We start from the raw sequence: 20,816 nt of genomic DNA, 5'->3' as shown, positions 1-20,816 counted from the left end.
CCAAGCTCAGACTTTCCAGCAGAAACCCCTTACCTAGCTCTGCATTCAGGCTTCGTAACACAACAGCAGCCAGTGTAGTGATGTAGTCGAGGAAGGCCTTCACAAAGTTTGTCTGCATGCTGCTCTCTGGCATGGCTGGGACACATTGGTCAAGAGTTCTCAGTAGGAGCTGTGTTTGATTCCAAACCAGGTGTTTCTCCAGCTCTGTAGGTTTGAGAGAGCCTTGCTCCACCAAGGTGCCAAGCAGACTTCCTTTAGAGTCTGGTTTAAGAAATCAGACATACAGACAAGATTCAAGTATTAAATGCCAAGAAGGAAGAGGGTGGAAGGTTGGGGAAGAAAGAGAAATGCTTTAGCGTCAGTTTCTCTCTACAATTATAGATCTCAGTATAGGCATTATAATTTAATTGAAAACAAGAGAAATTGTCTCAGCAGAATTAACCTGTAGTTCATCTAAATTGGTAACCATGCCTCTGACAAGTTCAAAATATATTAAGGCAGACCTAAAATACACCTAGTTCCGTGTCATTAACACTTATTCTAAAACTCAGGTGTTGACCAGTCCTTGTGCTCCACAACATTTAGCTCTTGGAACTCTCAAATCTTTGCTCATTAAGCATATATATCTTTAAATATTTTAAAAACATCAACAAGCCATTTAGAAATTTGGTAAATGGAATAGAAAAACAACTATAAGGAAACACACCAGTGCTATATAACAAAGAGAGCTGTGAGAAAAGGGAACTGTGGAAGAGTTCTTCTGAAAAGGATGTGATGTTTTATGAAAGTCCTATGAAAATTGGAAGGCATTACGATATTATAGGAGTTTTATAAGTTTATCTCCATTTTGTTATTAAAAAAAAGAAGCAACAGTAAGGATACACCTAATTATCTATATGCTGCCATGTTAAAATGCACTTAAAGAATTCCTTGCTAGGACTAAAGAGAAATTGGACAAGTAACTTCTCTGACAAGTTCAAAATTTTAGCTTTGAAAACAAATGTTCCTAGAATGTAAGAATTACAGATAAACTTAGACTTTGCATTTATGATTTTTAAAATATACATTTATGCATATGTCATAGAGCATTACCACTAAATTTATCGTTGTCTGGACAGGTCAAAGCATTTAAAATATACATTTATGCATATGTCAAAGAGCATTACCACTAAATTTATTGTTGTCTGGACAGGTCAAAGCAAAAATTTAGGTCCATATATCAGTCTCCATGATCACAAAAATAACTCACCCACAGAATGTTCAACAGATGTCAGTGCTTTTAGGATTTGATCCAGATTTTGTGACAAAACAATTTCATTAGTAATACTTTCTTCAGTTAAGGCAGGGTAGCAAGCTTGCAGAAGGTCTACAATGCTGCATCGAAAATGACTTCCTATTTTCTCATCTGAGACCTCTACAAAGCAGGAGAAAGAAACAGCAACTGTAACAAAGACATGAGTAAGTATTTTTGCACAGAAAAAGGCCCATAGAACCCAAACAGTATTCTAATACAACAAATTCAGAGCGTTTCGGTTTATTTAGAATTGAGCTTGGGTTGTGTCCTCCCCCCTTTCAAATTCCCATGGCATAGAAGGCAAGAATTTGATTTAGGCACCTTTCAACAGAAAGCCTGATCAGCAAAACATACTACCTGGCTTGGATTGACCTTGTGACGTGCAGGAATAGTTGAGAATTTTACTTATTTGCTGCAGAAGTGCTGGGAAACCCTTTACACCTTCAGAGTGCAGTAAAACAAAGTCAGGTCGGTGGCCTGGAACAGTCATAGTGCAGAGGGAGACAGAAGTTAGGAGTGGAAAAAGGAGAAACTAATACAAAAGTACAAAATGAGATTGAATTAAGACTCAGGTATTAGCACAAACAAAACAGCATAGAAAGGCATTTTCTGTTCCCAGGCCCATGTTGATAGTCACAAAAATCAAAAGCCTACCCCGAGTTTCAAGGCTGTTATACAGTCTTCTTTCTGCTGTTTCCAAAAGCTGTTTGCATGTCTTCCAAAGACGGCACTGAGTACACGCTAGGTCAAATGCTGCCATTGCTGAAGGACTGAGGTCCTCAAGGACTTCCCGCAGAGAATCAGTATGCTCCAGCTGGATGTTCCTGATCCAGAAGTTTTCTTGGAGAGTAGGGGCAAGACTTCCAGAAGTTGCAAGCAATTTATCAGTAACATCCGAGATGGAATAAAATACCATACCTACATGTGTGACCAAAACACACAATCACTAATTAAACAGTGTAATTAGTTCAGATCCCATCATGGGTAACTATTTTTTAACCCTTACAGAAAATAATTCCATAGGTGACCTGCTTCATGGACCAGTTACTGCTGAGTGGATACAACTAATTGGGCATCAACAGCAAATTTCAGCATTCGTAGTGTCCTTTTGACTCAAAGAACCACACTTAGTCTTCTGAACAAACACTGCACTCCTTCTGACAGTATTCAAACTGCTTTCTCCTGTTTTCCACTTCTCCCTCATCTTTTATGAGAACTCAAAGAGCCCAGTCCTTACCAGCTGCTGCTGCATTCCCAATAGCTTGCAGTGTTGAACAGCCACTGCCAGATTTCCTGATGCCTCCAGAGCCATCTGATGCTTGATTCTCAATATTGTGCTCCACTCTGGCCATTTCTCGCACCGCTTCTTGGTAGCGCTCCATGAAACCCAGCTCACCATAGCAAGGGGAAGTATCCAGATTAAACATCAAAGCCACCTTTCAAAAATAACAATGGATGCAATTACAGAGCATGGCAAAAGAAACTGTCAAAAGTCAAACAATTTGGGGGTGTTTAGAGGAGATGCGGGAATAAAATAAAACAGTTTAACTGAAAAACATCTCCACAGACACAACAGGCTGAAATGATTTTTTTTTCAAGGGAGTTTGAAGTGCTTGGAAAAAAAAAAGGACCTTAGAGACGCACAGACACAACAGGCTGAAATGATTTTTCTTTCAAGGGAGTTTGAAGTGCTCGGGAAAAAAAAAGGACCTTAGAGACGTTTTTCAACCACTTTTATAAAGCTCAGCTATTATTTGTTGCAGGCCTAGGGTTTAAATAATTTTTGTAATCCAGGCCTTTCAGAACGACTCTTCATGCTTTCAATACACTGGGTAATGAGAGAAACGCATCAAGTTGGGCTCCAAAGTAACCTATTTTAAACAAATTCTTATTCAGCAAGGAATACCCTCGAGAAATTTAAACACAGAGTAGCTAAGCAGAACTGTGCAAGTTCCTGTTATCAAACCAACACCAGAACACAAGCCAAGCTTGAATTCTTTATCATCAGCAATACTGAAAGTTGAGGTTACAAAGCAAAACAAAATGCTCCTTTGGCCCTGTAAGTAGGGAAAAGATGAAGTGACATGCTTGGCAGCACACAGAACTAATGGGCTGAGGAGTAACCTGATGTTAATGCAATGCTTAAACCTATTAACTGCTCTGATACAGACATCTGAAACACTGCCAGGTCACAGCTTTTTGCAGAAAGTCCAATCATTGATGCACCTCAAGATGTTTTTTTCAGAGCATCAGCCCAAAAGCCACACAGAGAAAGGTATACACAACTGTGAGGGAGCAAAGAACTACAAATATGCCGACTGTCAATCTCAAGTCTTTCTGCCTCTTTTCAATACCACGAATTTAGCCTCAAAACATACCTCCTTCAAATAAATGTAATCACCACTTTGGCTCTGCTTTGGGTAAGGAATACATTTGTGCGTTTCTGCCAAGCTTACAAGTGGCAGAGTGCCATGGGTTTGATTCACTGATTAAAGTAAGCAGTTCAGATGCTGCTTCCTCCTGAGGATTCACATGAGCTCTTTGTGTTCTTCATTCAGCTGAAACACTATGCTTGGCTAGCTCTCCTCAAACATTTTCATGCTTTGAGAAACTAGGTTTAGAGAAAACATAACAAGACACAAGAAAATCCAGAAAAAACCCAGTATTTTTGGGATGCTGGTTTGGAATATCTTTGCTCCTTTCACTTGCTTCTACTTCTGAAGTGATTGTTTCTCTCAGAGTTGTAAGGAATTAAAGAATACCTTGCCTGTCTCAAACACTGTTAAGACCACAAAAGAGATTCACCCTAAGACGTGCTAGCCATCAAGGCGACAACTTGAGATAAGCACAAAGGAGATGAGTTTATGCTAATTCCAGGTCTGGCAGAGGTGAGATCTGGTTAGCACATCCTGATTAATGTCTCTGGACAAAAATTCCCACTGTGCCAAACTGCATACACATATCACCGACCAAAGATCACCCTGGACAGGTGATATCTGCGACCACCGAACCCCCACCCCCAGGAAGCATGCAGATAAAGGCACAGCCATCCTCCCTTCACATGGAATATGCCTCCACGGATACTCAGAAATTGGGACTGTAGAGAGGTGGTATCCCCAGATGAGCAACCTGAGACCCCCACCACCAGAAGAATGACTTGGGACCTCTACCATCGAGAAGCCCAGGGTGAAGATGGACCAACAGGATGCTGCTGGATCCATGGGTGGTAACTATCTCTACCTCTCCCTCCCTTACACACTCTCTCCCCCTCATTCTCTCCCTCTTTCTTCTTTCTTTCAATCTCTCCACCTCACATTAACAATTATAATCAAATAAAACCCATACTATGATACTATTACATTATTAATTTATTAATGACTTCAGCATATGGTCTCACTTGCAGCTTAATTTGGGCAGAGACATCTCTCACTAAGCAGATCGTAACAGGAGTGCAGATGCTTTAGCCCCCTCATTCTCTCCCTCTTTCTTCTTTCTTTCAATCTCTCCACCTCACATTAACAATTATAATCAAATAAAACCCATACTATGATACTATTACATTATTAATTTATTAATGACTTCAGCATATGGTCTCACTTGCAGCTTAATTTGGGCAGAGACATCTCTCACTAAGCAGATCGTAACAGGAGTGCAGATGCTTTAGCCTTAGCTAATGCAGTAGCAGGAATTTCATCAGCTCTCAAGATACGTGCAACTCATTTACCTGATGAGCTTCTACGAAGTTTCCTCTCAAAACACAAGAAACTAAGAGTGATTCTGGTGGGGAAAGCATCATAGGAATGATGGGGTTTTGCTGACGTGGTCTCACCCTGCTTTCCAAATCACTCGAGCCAGACGCGCTACTGGTACTTCCCTCTGCAAGACAGAATCAATCAGTGAACCATTAGGGAAAACAGATAACAGCCAACTATGAGATGACAGCACTTCACATGTTTAACACAAAAATATAGGAGCAGAGTTGCATCCAAGTTTTAGGACAAAGAGACCAGCACAAACATCCTGTTAAAAATTCTCAGTACTTCACTGCTTGGTAAGAAATTTCAGTTTGGATCTCATCCCAACGTAATACTGCTCAGCAGCTATGTAACATGCACACAATGCCAGGACACTGGTTCAATATGGATAAAGGGAGAAGTCTAATGTGTTGGACCTACTAAATCAATCTAGCATGCCTGAGCATGTTGTAGGTTACATGACTACCAGCCCATTAGCTTTTTGATGGTTAGCACATCACTACATTGCACACCGTTTCCTGCAAGCCAAAGTTATTAAGACAAACCTCATTTTCTTATTCCCAAAGACAACATATACACTATTCTAACTAGAAAATAAGTCAGCCAAAAATGGGAGCTCTGAGAAGTGAAAAGTTATCATTCTGTCCTGCACAGAACAGTAATTCACATTAACTAGTCAAGCAAATACTTCATCATGCACATGGACAAGACAAAGAAATACTACATTTGTGGCTCAATACCTGAGATACTGGTGCTTAGCTCGCTACTTGTACTTTCTAATGATGGACTGGAAGTTTCCTCTTTCCCATCTACAATGGAAAGAAATCAAAACCAGCATATTAAATGCACTTTTCCTAGACAAAATAATTAAAGTTTACTGCAAATAACAGATCAGGCAGTCTTAAGAGATCTTCAAGACTACCTCACAAATGAGCCACCACAGATGTCTATGCTAAATGTAAAAATTGCTGACTTAAAGAAAATGCTGGGCAAGAGACTATGTTGGGGTGGCCCATCAGTCATTCATGCTAGATACTTTAAAGCTTCTTATTCTGGAACATGCCACTCCAAAACCAGACGTGCCTTTTAAAGGCTAAATAGAAAAGGAGTGAGGACCACAACTTTCTCCTAAGGCTGCCAATTTACATCACAAATTCCTGCAAATTCACATCCCAGATAATATTGTGATAGGAATGAAATTATAGCATTCACTGGATACAGTGGAGAAAGTGAAAAATTGGTACTGAAGCTGAAGTTCTCTCCTGCCCCAAATCAGACTATGTATGGAAGAAATTATTTGTGCAGGTGAGCTTGAGGAAAACAGCCTCAATCCAAGTGGAACTGGACTAAGATACTTCAAACCAGTTAAAGGAAATAAATCTAGTTCTCTACACCTAGGCCATTAAATCTAATTGCATTCAGCCACGAGCTCAGCAAAATTATGCACATTTCAGAGATGTCTTCTTCAAGTCACTTTTTCAACCCACCTGTCTTGTCCCTTCGAGATCTGCTTCGTTTCTTAAAGCTGGAGCACCTGATTAGAGAGCAGTATCTCCTGGAGGCTGCAAGCTGATGTTCTGTGAAACATTTAAGCAAAAACATTACCAAACAGCTGAACAGGCCATGAGCAGTTATTTGTCTACCTTAAAGAATCCAGCAGCACACCTACAGAGGTAGAACTCTGAGGGCAAGTCTCCAAAGGAAACACAGTTGATCTCAGCTAAGAGCTCTTTTGCAGTAAAGTTTAAACCAGCACCTTGACATAATTTTGATGTGATTCAGCTAACACTGTAATTTTCACCTTCACATCCAACGTTGCTTGGAACATACTATACCTTCTATACATCCTTGTTGAGTACTAAGGGTCCTTTCCAACATAAATGATTCTAACTATACAGAACAATAGCTGTAGTCCAAATACATAAGGAAACATGCTAGAAACAAAGAAAAAAGAGTAAGAATTATAATAGTAAAAGAGAGAGTTTGGCCACTAAGGTTTTGCTGAAACAGTTGGGTTCTTCATTAATGCAGGGTAGTATGAACCCTGACTCAGTCACCCATTCTGGAAGTAAGCAAGTTATGAGGGTACCAGAGACAGAAAATCCAAAAGATATGCAATGCCAAAAGCAGCCAGACACCTTTCCCTAAAAGAAGTTCCCCAACACTTGGTGCAACTAAGCACTACACATCTGCTCAGTCACTCCACCAACACACCCAAAGAGTTGTCACCATTTGGCAGAAGTCAGGACTCAAAAGTACAGAATCCCACAGAGAGCTGCTCCCTGTCCAATACAACACTGAGGGCTGCCTACTCAAAGTAAGTCCCATCACATCCCCTCCTTACAGAGGGAGACTTTAGAAACAGTCCAACACAAGTTTGGAAACTTACAACATTTAAGGTCCACACTGTCCAGTCTTTCTTGGGACATGGAGTTTGCATGGTCTGAGACACACAATAAGCCACATATGACATGAAAAAGCCTGATGGCAGCAGGGCTAACAAATTACAGTATTTGGAGAAGGAGGGGAAATAGGTTCCTGAGTGTGTTGCTCTAGCTACTCCAAGAATCATCCCAGAAGAATGCAACTCCCTCTCATACATGTTCCTAACATGTTTTCAGACTGGGCTAAATCACAACTGTTCATGACTGAGTCAAGACTATTTGGCTTGCAATGGATCATGTACCACCATGTCCTTTCATATCACTGCACTGTCAACATAACTTGTGAGGAAGGGATAGGATAAAGACAGGCAAACAGAATCAGTGTGTTCACAAAGGGGAGGGGAAAAAAAGAAAAAGAAAATCCAATCCTTCTGATTAAAACAGAGATCATTTTTGCTGGAGAATGGTGCATGAACCAGCTGATCTCCAACGAGGTCACTCTCCCAATATGTGCCAAAACATGCCCCCTCAGTAAGATGCTCAGGGATTATAGTCTTGAGATTATTGCCTGGACAGCTGTAACAGCACAGTGTTGATGTATGAGAAAGTGCAACATACAAAGCCTACCTGTATTTCTGTTACTCATCACCACCTTGTATCGCCAGTGAGCTTCAGAAAGGTATTTGGAAAACTGTAACACACGACTTCCAAAGGCATCTCTGCTTGCAGAAAGGTTCAAGCACTCAACAAGGTCCAGCTCTTCACGAAGCACATTACTAGAGTCCCATGGGAGACAACTCTGAATTTCTTCCAGATTGTTGAGAAGCAATGTGAGGAAGGCATCCACGGCCACGTCGTCCACTAAAAATCCAGTAACATCACTGGTGAAGTGTTTCAGGTCGAGGTAGCTCAACGTAGAGGCTGCAGAGCTTTTGTCACCTAACATCGAGTCACAAAGACTTTGGGTATCTGTGTGAACTGTCTGTGGAGCCAGCAGATGCCTCTCTGATTTCTTTTCAGCCTCTATCAGGTGCTGTGGACTTCCTGAGGTGGAAGACTGCAGACTAGCACTGCCTTCTACACCTGTAGTGGTACTCCTTTTGTCAAGGTCTTCATCCTCTGCATAATCATCGGGTAGAAGAGTCTCAGTATAGAGGTCACTGTAGGAAACAAAAAGCAAGGAGAAAATATTCTCCAAAACCTCCAGGCGCAGAGGAGCAGGGACACTCCTTAAAAACTGCTGACACTTTGCAATGTACTGAAGAAATACTGAAGAGCAATCTGTACAATTAAAAACAAAAATAAAGAACATTTACTACATTTTTCAGGGATTCTTTCCTCCAACCTGTCCCTCTTAAGAAAATCCTAGAAGAGGGAACTGTCCCAATCATTCCTCCACAAATCAAGTAAACATATATCCAACAGTTTACATTTAAAAAGGTATGTGCCTCCTCCCTCTGAGTAATGCCAGTTAGCACCTAGTGCAATGATGTGCAAACTCAGATTACACCCATTTTCGCCATTAAATCAGTTTCAGCTCTGGGAAATCATAAGCTCTTATGAAAGCATCCTTGCCACTACCACCCTGTATCTAATAGCACCTTCTTTTTGCACTATAATTTTTACATAACTACCTTAAATGTTCAAAGCAAGGCAGATACCTTATTCATATCTATTATTACTAAAGATAACAACATCTCTAAGAAATGCCATTATATGTGTGTGCAAAGCATCCATAGCCCACTGAATAAAACCACCACATGTACACAGGGTGCAACATTATCCCAATACTAAGAGATAATTCAGAACCCAGCAATGAGAGAAGCATAAGCTACAGAACCTAAGAAAGGAAGCCAATCACCTGCTGGTTCTCCCAAAGTTGCATCCTCAGGGATATCACCAAGAAGGCTGCGCAGGCAATCCTTGCAGTTGGAATGCTTATGTGAGTTCACACAGAGAGCATAGATAGCATACTTCATGGCACAAAACGCTCGAAAGAGTGCCAGGTTGCGTTGCTGACTCAGGGTGTTAGGGAGTGTTGCTGCTGTGGATGGAAATCAGGGCAGTCAGGGGGTAGGAAGTAGACAAGAAAACACATTAATTTTCTCCTGCATTTCCTGCACAGTAGTATTTATGCAGTCTTTCTTCCCCAGTGCCACTTCCATCTCAGCTTTGACCTATCTCACTGTTACTTTTGGAAAGAAAAAAAGCTCTAACAACCCAAACCAGAACAGACAGACACAGATCCAGCTATGCCTCAATCCCTTTTTAGAAAGGAAATTTTCTCCGAATTTGTGTCACAGGACTTGGCTACAGCAGAGAATGACCAAAATCTGTCCATAATGAGTCTCATTAGAGGTATGTGGCTAAGCTATACCACTGCATTTACAACAGAGGGCAAACCCTGTCCTGTTTCAGCATTTAGAATTTTGCATTCTAGCAAACAGTAGGTAAGTAGGGAGGCAGTGTAGACTGGCTATGACTGTCATGAGAATAGAGTACCACCACCCCTACACATTTGTACTAAGAAACAGATATCACAGTTGAATCCTTCGCAGAACCCATATGGCCATTGAAATGTTAAGAGTTCACCAGCAGCTCTAAACTAATATGTAGACACCCAAAAAGTTCTCAATGCCACTGTCTTCAGAGGACTTCAGGCAAGTAAAACCAGAGATTTGATAAATATGATCCTCTGAAACAGAGAAATAGTTATCTGGAGATACTACAAGATACATACTGGTAATAAAAAAGAAGTTTAACACTTTTGCCTCACAAGGGAAAAGACTTGGAGTCAGTGAGCCTGTGTCACCATTTGCACCTAAACCAACACTCTCCCTTGTACCAATACGAAAGAATTACACTTTAACTATAAGCACTTGGTTTTCCTATGCCAGAAATGCTAACAGCTTCCTCTTGAATTCGGTAACTTGTGAGGAAATTGCTGTCCACCATTTCTTTTGTTAGTGTGACTGATCAAAACCAATGTTACACACTCCCTGAACATAATTGCCTACCAGTACCACTACCTGGGTTTCACTACTGCAGCTGACAGATGTGTACCAGAAAGCAGAGGGGGAAATACATGGGGTGAGGTGAAGAAAAGGCCTGTTAATACTACCATGCCAGAAGAATCAAAACTTTTTGAACACTCTCCTTCAAGTTTCAAAATAGATTATTTTAAAGGAGATTCTACTAAACTGTGTTTATAGAACTATCTGAATTTTGCAATAATCACTGGGCTGAAAAGAGAGGGAGGACTTGTCTTCCATTAATTAGTTCTGTAAATTAATGTGATACAAAAAAAGAGAAGAGAAACCGCAGCTAGAGTTCTTTTGCTACAGTCATGCAGCACCCAGGAGATATGGCGGGACTGCCTCTTCCTGTTTTTGAAAGGTTTTGACAGAATTTAAGCAGAAGAGAATTAAAATGCAGAACTGATTAAAAAACCCCACAAAAAACACCACCAGCAACACTAAACAATGTCAGAAAACAGGACACTGAAAATGAAGATCTACATAAGAGTTACATCTTATCAATTGTTACATCTTTTAAGACCATTCAAGACAAGTGTCATGATAATTTTAACACCAAGACCTGTAAAATTAAGACTGGAAACCAACATGTCAATAATATGATACTGGCAGGAGAGCAAACTGCTTCCCACTAGGCAACCTGCAAAAATCTGTGCAAGATCCATCACTGAGAGCTCTCCATGCAACTCAGGTTGAAATTACATATGTACCAATTCCCAACTATAGAAGGAATAAGGCACAAAAAACTGCATCTTCTTAGGTTCTAGTACATGCAGGAAGACTGAGCTTCTGTATCACTAAGAGGCCCTATCAGAAAACAAATGTAAAATAGCAGCAGCTGAACCCTGGACATCAGCTGCAATCAAAAGAGTGTACAAGGAGAGTCTCTTCTAAGTGATCTAATGTGTTTAGTAATCTCAGGTATTTTAGGCACCCAATTGGAACACAGGAAGATGAGAAAAGTGAAGCAAGAGTGATGTAAACACAGCCTATAGGTTTTACTGATTTTACTATTTAAGTAAATTTCATAACACTTAAGCCTAGAAGAAAAAACAACCCACCTTTTGTATCTTTCAAAAATTAAGATGCTATAGCAGGAGCTATCATCAATTTCACCTAGGTTTGCCCTTTGATTTTAAATTTAAGTGCACAGGTGGCTGAAATCCAAACCATACACTTAACTTTTCAAACTAAGGGCATTATACAGTATAGAAGTGAGCATGGGCAAGGTCTTGTTACCATTTTGAAAATACTCTTTCAGAGATCTGTCCTTGTGAAATCAAAGATATCTCACAGAAGTGAACTCCTTCCTGAGAGACAATGGTATCTTCCACATTTACAGAAGCAGGTCAAAAGAACAGATTCTTCCTGGCAGAAATGCTGAGCATATACACTCAATGGATCAGTTTTTTGTGTTCTCATGACCCTACACATTTACCCTGCATCTGTTGGTCTCTAGCAGGAACTTTTTGAAGAAGCTCAATAACATCATCTTCATTCAGTGCCAGAAGATTAGTGAGATGATGAAGAGAGTACACTGCAGTGTGGCAATCCAGACTGTGCAAGTGTTGCAAAAGAACCTTCCTTGGGACAGTAATACTGCAATAGAGAACAAAGAACGAGGTGGCACAGATTTAGGTCTCAGCCATGTTTAAAGACATAACTCCTACTCTCTGATTCAACCAAACTACTGCAGTTAAAAAGAAAAACAAAGGGCGTAACTGCAGCCCATGAAGTGATTTCAGGAGCTTGTGACACACAGTCACTATCAGATGATTAGCCAAGATTCATGGAAAATAACACCATTTCTATTCGCATACATAAACTGACTGATAGGCAGATTTGGGAAGACAGTTTGGAAAAAGTCCTTCTGATCACCTTACCTGTTTTGCTGTATGCACCATTCAAGAACTTCCACATGAGCCCACAGCCCATCACAAAAATCTTTCAATACTGAATCATTGCACAGATCCTAAATGAAAAGACAAATAAAAGAATCCCTTTATAACAAATCCTCTAGCCAGACAGCAGAACCAAGCCTGTGTCATGTACAGGATGTTCACAAGGCTTCTTTACCTGGACAGAAATTTTAAAATATAGAAAATTGTCAGTCTTATTACAAGGCCAGCAAAGAAGGGCTATTCTGATGGAATATCAAAGTCAGACAGCCTCTTCCCTGACACATCTACAGGCCATGGAAAGGTGGCTATATCCCTTTTCAAAATTAGCTTTCAAAACACGAATGCTTCTTAAAAACAGTCTAAAACAATAACCTGTAGAACTAAACATGAACAGATGACATACAGTTATTCTCCTTTTCCATGTACTTTCTACTACAAATGACTGGCTGCTAAATTCAAATCTAAGAGCTTCACTTTGCAGGGGCTACTAAATAGACCTTCAAAGGATCGATTTTAACCAATAGATAATAACTCTCTTAAGGCAATACGCGCCTATGTCTGTCCCAACAATCCAGCAGTACAAGGCTCCTCATCTCCCCACCTCTGTCATCTAAGCCACCTGCCAGCCAGCAGACATCATCTGAAATGCAATGACACACTCAGAGCTGAGGTGAAGGCTGCCCCAAACAAGGTGGAGCTTTTGCTCACAGCTCTTACCATTTCACTTTGCGAATGAATATGGGAAATTTCCAAGCTACCCTCTTGCTGAACTCCAGCTAGTTATGACCAGAATTAGTCACTATCCAGGGATGACTGACTGGAGGAAATGACAAAACAAACATCCCCCAGCTCTTTCTAAAACTAATCAACAATTGCTGTCTTTCTCTCTCTTATGTTAATAGCAAAGGCTGAAGAGTTTATGCAAGAGAAACTTTCAGAGTTCCCTGCGCACTCATACTCCCTTCACAGGTGAGGAATAAGAAGAAAGGCAAGTGTCCAATAATGTTACCTACACACAACTGTAACATCTTAGCTTTTTTAATTCCATTTGGAGAAAGATAAATATTTTCACTGAAAACTCCCTATTTGTATTTATTTTTGCAAACAAGGTGCACTATCTGGGCTCAGATTGGAATATTGCCCCTTGCTTTCTGCTGATTTACCTGGGTTTTGTGTAGAGTCCATAGCAATGTCTTTGCTGATTCCAAGCTTTGACAATGAGTCCATCCTAGCAACACCAAGAGGCGGCTGAGGGGGTTGAATTCTCTCCTCAATAAGCTGCTCAGGCCTGAGTAGTCCTCTCTTTTGAGCAAAGTTAATGCAGTCACCTGGAAAACAAAAGGAATAAGTACTTATTTTTCCAAAATGCAGAGACCCATAACTCCTGGCAGACTATGTAAGCAAGTAGCCATTTCAACATTAGCTTCACTAAAATGACAATGTTCTGCATCTGAAACTTCCCTAAACTTGCATCATCCAAGCCATCAGTAAAGCTGTGATGAGGAACAAAATATGATTTCAAATGCTCACTGCAGACCCAACTCACACTCCACACTACATTATCTTTACATTCCTTCTATTGATTATGTCTCTGTAAAGGGCATTACATAAGAAACTTCTGTGAGCACATTGTGCTCACATGAGCACATATGTGGAAATATTTTCAACCTTAAAAAACTCACACTTTAACAGCTACCACCTCCCTATATAATATTTATATCTGTGTAAATACATTCAAGCCAAATAATTCATAACAGACTATTTTTCATCAAGTCTTCAAGTTCTTTAAAGCATAAATCTAACTATCCAAACTAGTCTCACTGCCCCACATCTACCAGCATTGGAAAAGCAAAGTGACAAGTTCAAGGCCATGAGGTAAATGTACCCAACAAAATTACAAGTAGAACACAGGACTGCTTAAATCCTTAAGAGCTAATCTTCAGTCTGCACACAGATGAGCACCGATTGTTCTATGCTCATCACCCAGCTGCAGGTAGTGGAGTTATCACCAGATACCACTTTGTTCCTACTAGTCATCACACCTGGCAAACACCATTTGAATACAAAATGTGTCTGTGCACCACCAAGATATGTTCAATACAGGGACCGACTTTAGCCTCCGTTGGGTTTCCCTGTTAATGATTTTATGGCTGTACCAGAATCTGTTCCAGAAAGTGCTTGCTGCTGCTCAAACAGTAGAAATAGGCTGTCTTCCAAGAAGGAGCTTCTTTGGGATCTGAGAACAAACTCATCACAGCTCGCTCTGTATCCAGCTGCTCAGATGAACCTAAAAACCATCACAAGAAGATTACCTTCCAGCACACCCTGAGATAAGCATAATTGCCCCTAATTTAAACTGAGGAACCCTCAGCATTTCCTCAAACGCCAACCAGCTGCTACATGTTAACAGCTAAGACTCTCACATATTGTTACTAAATAACAAGGCCAAGCAGAGAGATTTGACAGCCACTGACATAGCAAGAATCTGCTCAGCACATAGTTGTTTGCATTAGCTCAGGTCACACCGTCTGACCTCCTTTACACCTAAGCATCTTATCTGCATGTTGCAGGAATTCTCACTTGTGCTTTGAGATACTGTGCCACTTTGCAGAGCCTTAGCAAAGACTTGGCCAGCACAGGAACTTCTCAGATCTGTGCAAAGCAACAAGTGAACGGCTCCCAGCGAGACTGAAGATACGTCAATCTCCACTTCTCTACGCCTACAAGGAAGCATTAACTGTAGTTATCAGAAGTGCTGGAGTCTGTCACACCATCCTGAACTTCCCTTCAGCAATCCCTAGGAATGAAGGGAGAAGAGAGGATACAAACCCCACTGATTTACACCTCAGTGTACAGAGGTGAGCAAAAAGGGTAGGCATTCTAGTTTCTCACTCCTTTCACACTCAGCAAAAAGGGTAGGCATTCTAGTTTCTCCCTCCTTTCACCCTCCCCTGCCACTTTCATGACAAGATCATGGGCATCACTTGCCATTCAGCTTCAAATGAGATCCTCACCTGAATGTACCAGCCACAGGGAGTTAGACAGAGGCTGTGAAGTTATGGCTGGTACAAAACTAATAGCTGGGATCTGGAAAGTGAGCAGGTAATCAAATTGCATCTACTTTACAGCTGGATTATCAGCCCACACCGCATCTCCTTCACTTTCAGAAGTTTTCCTTTCCAATATTAAGGGGTTTGAACATTTTGTGATTATTGAGGTAACTGAACTGTTACTGGCCTGAAATGGAACATCCTCTAACACTGATGAACCCGAGTTGGAGGTGAACAAATCAAAACTTTATATATGCATGGACAGTCAAATCTTCTAGTTACAAGCAAAATCTTTATCAGGAGAAATGCTGAGCAGGTTAAAATAGAGCAAGGGGTGGTAAAGAAAATGATCACAAAAGAAGGCAGCATAGACTGCAGAAATGTAGGGAGAGAACTGGTGTTTTGATGCCAGCTCCTTGTTTTAAGTCATTTTAGCATCACCTTTCACAAGACTCCATGGTTTGTTTGCACCCCAGTAAGCACACTGCTGACTTCTTGACATGCCTCGGTGGTTTTGTTAAACAGGAAATTAAAACACAACAAAAAGTGAAACTAACCTTTTCGTATTGACTTTGACAACAAAAATTTTTCTCTTGTTCTTTCTATGAGAACACTGCTATAAAGGCTTAACAGGCCATGGCTCTGTTTCCTCAGCATACAGCTTATTAGCTTCTCCTCCCTGAGTGGACTTCCCTCTGCCCAGCATACATCCAAGAGCTCCCTGAAAAGGTTCCTTATTTCATCTGCCTGATGCTCCACGTCGAAAGTCACTATACTGAGAGCAGCATAAATTGTATCCACTAGTTCTCTTTGATCTGGTCGCGCTGAAACCTCAGAACTGCACTGAAGTTTCTGCAGAGATTTCAAGGAGTCACAAAGAAATTCAACAAAGATGTTTTGTAGAGAGCGATATTGCTGGAGTGAGGAGCTGTGTGTGCCTTGCTCCTCCTGGAAGAACTCCAGCAGGGTTTTTGCCCTCTGGGGAGCATGCAGCAAAAGCTTCCGGAGAGCTGAAACAACATCCAAACTGAATCTGTGAGAACAGTCATCTCTTCTTTGCCCCTCTGAAATGTGCTTGTTCTGGGTGCACTGAAATGCTTCATACAGTTCCTGGTAGAGAAATAATAAGAGTAAGCTTTTTAGACTCCATTAATACATGAAATAAATTATTTAAAGAGTAGGAGAAACTTGTAAGAAGATAAATTAAATTGGAAACACCACACTACCTAGGAAATCCATTATTAAAGTTCCACCTTGTCCAATATCTCTCCTAGAAGAGTGGATATGCCTGAATATGCAACCAAATACAAAGAATCCTATAATACACAAGAACACTATAAGGACCATGTGCAAGCAGGATACTGCAGTTCACAGACAGTCCCCAGGGATGGCTGAAGCACTACCGTAATTTACCTCCTAGCAATATACTGATGTGACTATCTTTGTAAGTCAATAAGAGCATAATGATTAATGTCCAGTCTTTTGTTTTTAATCCTATTTTTCCAGATTCATACCATCTATCTACCAACTACATCATCCTCATCAACTTTTCGAACTCGGTTAAAACTGGCCAGCAGATTCAGAAACCACCTCACAGAGCTCTTTCTTAAGCAACAATAATTTTTCTTTCTAACAGAAGCAAACCTACAATTCCAGAACTAGGAAGGGGAAAACAAACAAACAAATAAAAATCCCTATTAGCTCTTCCAACAAGGGGTGGGAAGGTGAGGGACAAGGCAGTTGAACAGCACTTAAGCAGCACTTGTGACACTTCTGGAACTATGTGAGAGTTGTTCTTGGCTGGAAAAGATACCTCAGGGAATCTGTAGGGGAGAGGTAGTTGGTATGTGCAAAAAAATGGCAATAGACAACTCCACAAAATCCTTTATTTTTTTTTACTGGTTGGATCAAACCATAACTCTACCTCCCAACATGCATCTGACAGTAATTGTGACAAAGATATGAGGTCAATGAATCTCGCTTTTCTATGCAATGTTGGTGGACAATGGTGGAAATATTCAGGGCCTTGGAGGCTAGATGGCAAGATGCACAGGCTTCATTACTCATTGACAGTCTTCAAGCAGATTTATTTTAATCAACATTCAAGTTTACCTTGCTTGTTTTCATCCTGTAATTGCTACGTCTGTATCCCTAGAGAAATACTGAACACCTTTTCTTTATTCATATCTAAAAGCAGCAAATAGCCACTGAATATAGTAAGTTTTCATCTTCCTCTTAAAAAAATGCAAACCAAAACAAAAATCTTCGAAGATTTACATCTATAGGACTAGAATCAACATCTTAGGGCATTCCACACACCATGTCAGGTCTAAACCTGTTGTAACTAACACCAAGTTAGGACCTTTCTACAGTGAGTAACTTTCCTGATTTTCAGTTCTATACTGCATTTTTCATACTGCATTTCTGCACTACATATATTTCTCCAATAAATCAGTCTGCCAGTACTAATTAATAATGGACAAGCGGGCCTTAGACCTCAGAGCACAGATCAAACCAACTTCCAAACAGTATCAGTAGTAATTGTACAGAATCCAAAAACTTCCAGGAAGGAGACAAAGGGGTGCATAGGAGAGGAAAATTAAGATCTCAGGAGAAAGAAGAAGAAAATTAGACATATCTGTAAAATGTGTTCATGGACTATGGTTTACTTTGGCTCACAGTGGGCTTCAGGTTTATGATTACTACAGGTCTCTATAGATAGGAGACTGTGGTAAGCAGCTGCAGTCAGGATTGACATGTGTTAGAAATACATGTAGAAAAACCTGTTCCTTGCCTGCCTGCAGCCTCCACTCTAGCCAGAGAAATCACTTGCAGGCACATTGGATTAACTTCAGAAAGGGATCTGAACTACAGTCCCTTTCAGCTGTCTAGAAGATTAATAACACATTAAAATTTCAGGCAGTCAAGTTAGCAGGAAACATTAACTTTGATCCCAAAACCTAATAAAGTTCGACATTCTGCAAAACTAACAAGAAGAAATAGGGCATACAAGTAGCTCACCTTTAGGACTTCCTCAGAAACATCTTTATGTAGTTCTTCCAAGAACAATAAAAATTCAGTTTCCCTCCGAAGAACAACTGGAACAGTTTTCTGAAACCATATTTGAGAATGGCAAAGATGTTAGCCAGCAAAACTTTTATCTATTTACATGACCATATAAACCTAATCTTGGCTATTTCATTAAGGTCTAAGCAGTGACAAGGACAAATTAATTTTTAATAATAGTATGCACATCCCTCACCCTCTCAAGCTTATAAAGAATTGTCTGATGCCTGAGTCATTCCATCACTAATGTAAGAAAGGTCCTACACAAATGCAGAAGTTGATACACTCATGCTTTTCATGTATACAAATTCTCAAAGCTAAAAAGCCAATTTTCCATGTCTTAAAGAAAAGAAAATCCCTATTTTTCTCTCCAGTGTGAAGTTGTTTCTTGACAAATTTGTTAAATGCAAAAGCAATGCATGGCTACAGCTACCTTGAAAACCAAACTCCATGAAACCTGGGAAAGCCTATGATTTAAATAATCAGCTAGGCACATATTTTGCACTCTGAAGTCAGAGCTATAAACTGCACCTGGAAGTTAGCTAGATGTTTCTGTACCTGATTCCTGGCAAGCCATTTTTCCAGCACAAGAAGCCAGAGCCATTTAGTTCTCCATGAGCTAGAATCCTGTCCCCATCTACAAAAGCAAGAAGCATACACACTAGATTATACAAGGTCATTCCCATCTCCAAGATCCAGGAAAACACTTCAGAGTTAATTCTGAATTTTGTATTTCTTTGTGTAAGGTAAGATCAATGATGACTAAATAGCCAAAGACAAGCCAGACAGGAAGAGAATGCAGAGAAAGCAGAATATTGGTGCTACTTGCACATTAACTCAGGAATGTCTGGTGTGCAAATAACTGCCTTTAGGTCAGCCAAACACTAACACTATTGGCATAGTTCTTTGAAACAATGACATTTTTTCTGGTCTAAAGTTCAGTCTGCACAACCCTCTGAGCACTTCAGCACATTTCTTTGAAATCACTTGCCAAACACTGCTATTTTCTGTCCTGACTAGTTCCACCTGATAAAAAATGGAAACTAAGTTTTAGGCCACAGCAGCCCAAGTGCAGTTCTGTGTCCAAACTAGAAGTGAAGTAATCTACTAATTAAACAAAGTTTGTGATTTACATCAGCTTTCCTTCTGCTCCAGTACTTATATACACATCCCAAAGTCTACACAGCTAGGGAACACATTCAGTGCTGTCAAAGGGACTAGGAAAAGGAAAATGAACAAGACAGTTTAATGTCCCTTGAAAATCTCAGCACTACTAACTGAATGCTAACTACTAAAGCCTTTAGATGTGATAGCCCAGCTGTCACAGAGAAAAAGATTGAAATTGCTTGTGTCTCACATGGCTGTTAGCAATATTCATCTAACCACGTGCACAGCTTCCTCCAAATTCCTTTAATGCTGTCAGTGTAAACAGTTTCTTAGAACCTTTGTAGAAACTTTGATGTGAAGAAGTACAATCATCTGATTAGATAGGGGGAATTCCAATGTTCCCTGAACAGCTAGAAAGTCACCCCTTGTATGCACCTACCTGAGAAGCAGAGATCAAAAGGACTGAGTAAACCCAGTGTGAGAGAAATAAGAAATCAATAGCACAGTTTGAATTTTTTAGTTTACATATTGAGAAATCAGGAGGTTTTTCAAGAGCTCGAAACAAGAGAATGCTTCAGAGTAGTGCACTGCTGCTCTTGGTGTAAATTAACTGCAATGAATTGTAATTAAAAATGTGTTAGAGTGTCGAAGTAAGGCAATTGCAGGAGGTGTTCCTTCTGCTTCAGTAAAATCTAACTAAATCAGTTCTGAAATGCTTCCAAGTAGTTTTAAGCTATGTATAAATCACTATGTCAACTACATAAATGAACAGAGCTGATTATCACAGTGGGCTGGGCAGTCTGCTAAGTTCTGGGATCAGTGATGTCAATGTTCAGATAAAAGCACCTCCAGAGACATTCAAGATACCTCAGCACCGGAGCTAGTGCTACTTCCCAGAATCTACCTGTCTCCCACAGCCAGCACTAAGCTAATTGCTCCTCCTCAATCGACACTGAATCAGAGCAGTCCCTCACGTACCTCACTTCCACGGGACGAGCCACCAGCGCCGCTTCCACCTTCCCGGGGCCACCCCCCTGCCACCGGCTCAGCTGGGGCACACAGGCCCCAGCCAGCTCCCAGTCCCCGTGCCGCACGCACTCGCAGAAAAACGCGAAGAGACGCTGCAGAGAGACCTCTTCTTCCTTCCCGAAGGAATGCATCCTCCCCGGGCGAGCAGGAGCCCTGCGCGCACAGGCCGAGGCGATGCCGAGGGCAGCGCTGGCT

General features: G+C 40.7%; 1 protein-coding gene across 1 annotated transcript; it reads right to left on the bottom strand.

Moving 5' to 3' along the window:
* Positions 1-33: 33 nt before the first annotated feature.
* On the bottom strand, positions 34-20,752 carry LOC103800531 (zinc finger FYVE domain-containing protein 26-like; the record flags this gene model as incomplete). Its single annotated transcript, XM_009072911.1, has 18 exons — positions 20,571-20,752; positions 19,044-19,122; positions 18,441-18,530; positions 15,977-16,529; positions 14,526-14,656; positions 13,533-13,697; positions 12,352-12,440; positions 11,907-12,067; positions 9,295-9,477; positions 8,061-8,714; positions 6,537-6,626; positions 5,790-5,858; positions 5,019-5,170; positions 2,532-2,730; positions 1,949-2,212; positions 1,652-1,771; positions 1,250-1,414; positions 34-261 (listed from the first exon to the last, which is right to left on the bottom strand). Coding segments are annotated over exons 1-18 (3,574 nt in total), but the record flags the coding sequence as incomplete, so codon positions are not given.
* Positions 20,753-20,816: the final 64 nt, after the last annotated feature.

This window comes from Acanthisitta chloris, unplaced genomic scaffold, assembly GCF_000695815.1.
Source record: "Acanthisitta chloris isolate BGI_N310 unplaced genomic scaffold, ASM69581v1 scaffold2384, whole genome shotgun sequence".
NCBI classification, from domain to species: Eukaryota; Metazoa; Chordata; class Aves; order Passeriformes; family Acanthisittidae; genus Acanthisitta; species Acanthisitta chloris.
This window is presented reverse-complemented; position numbering and strand designations above follow the sequence as displayed.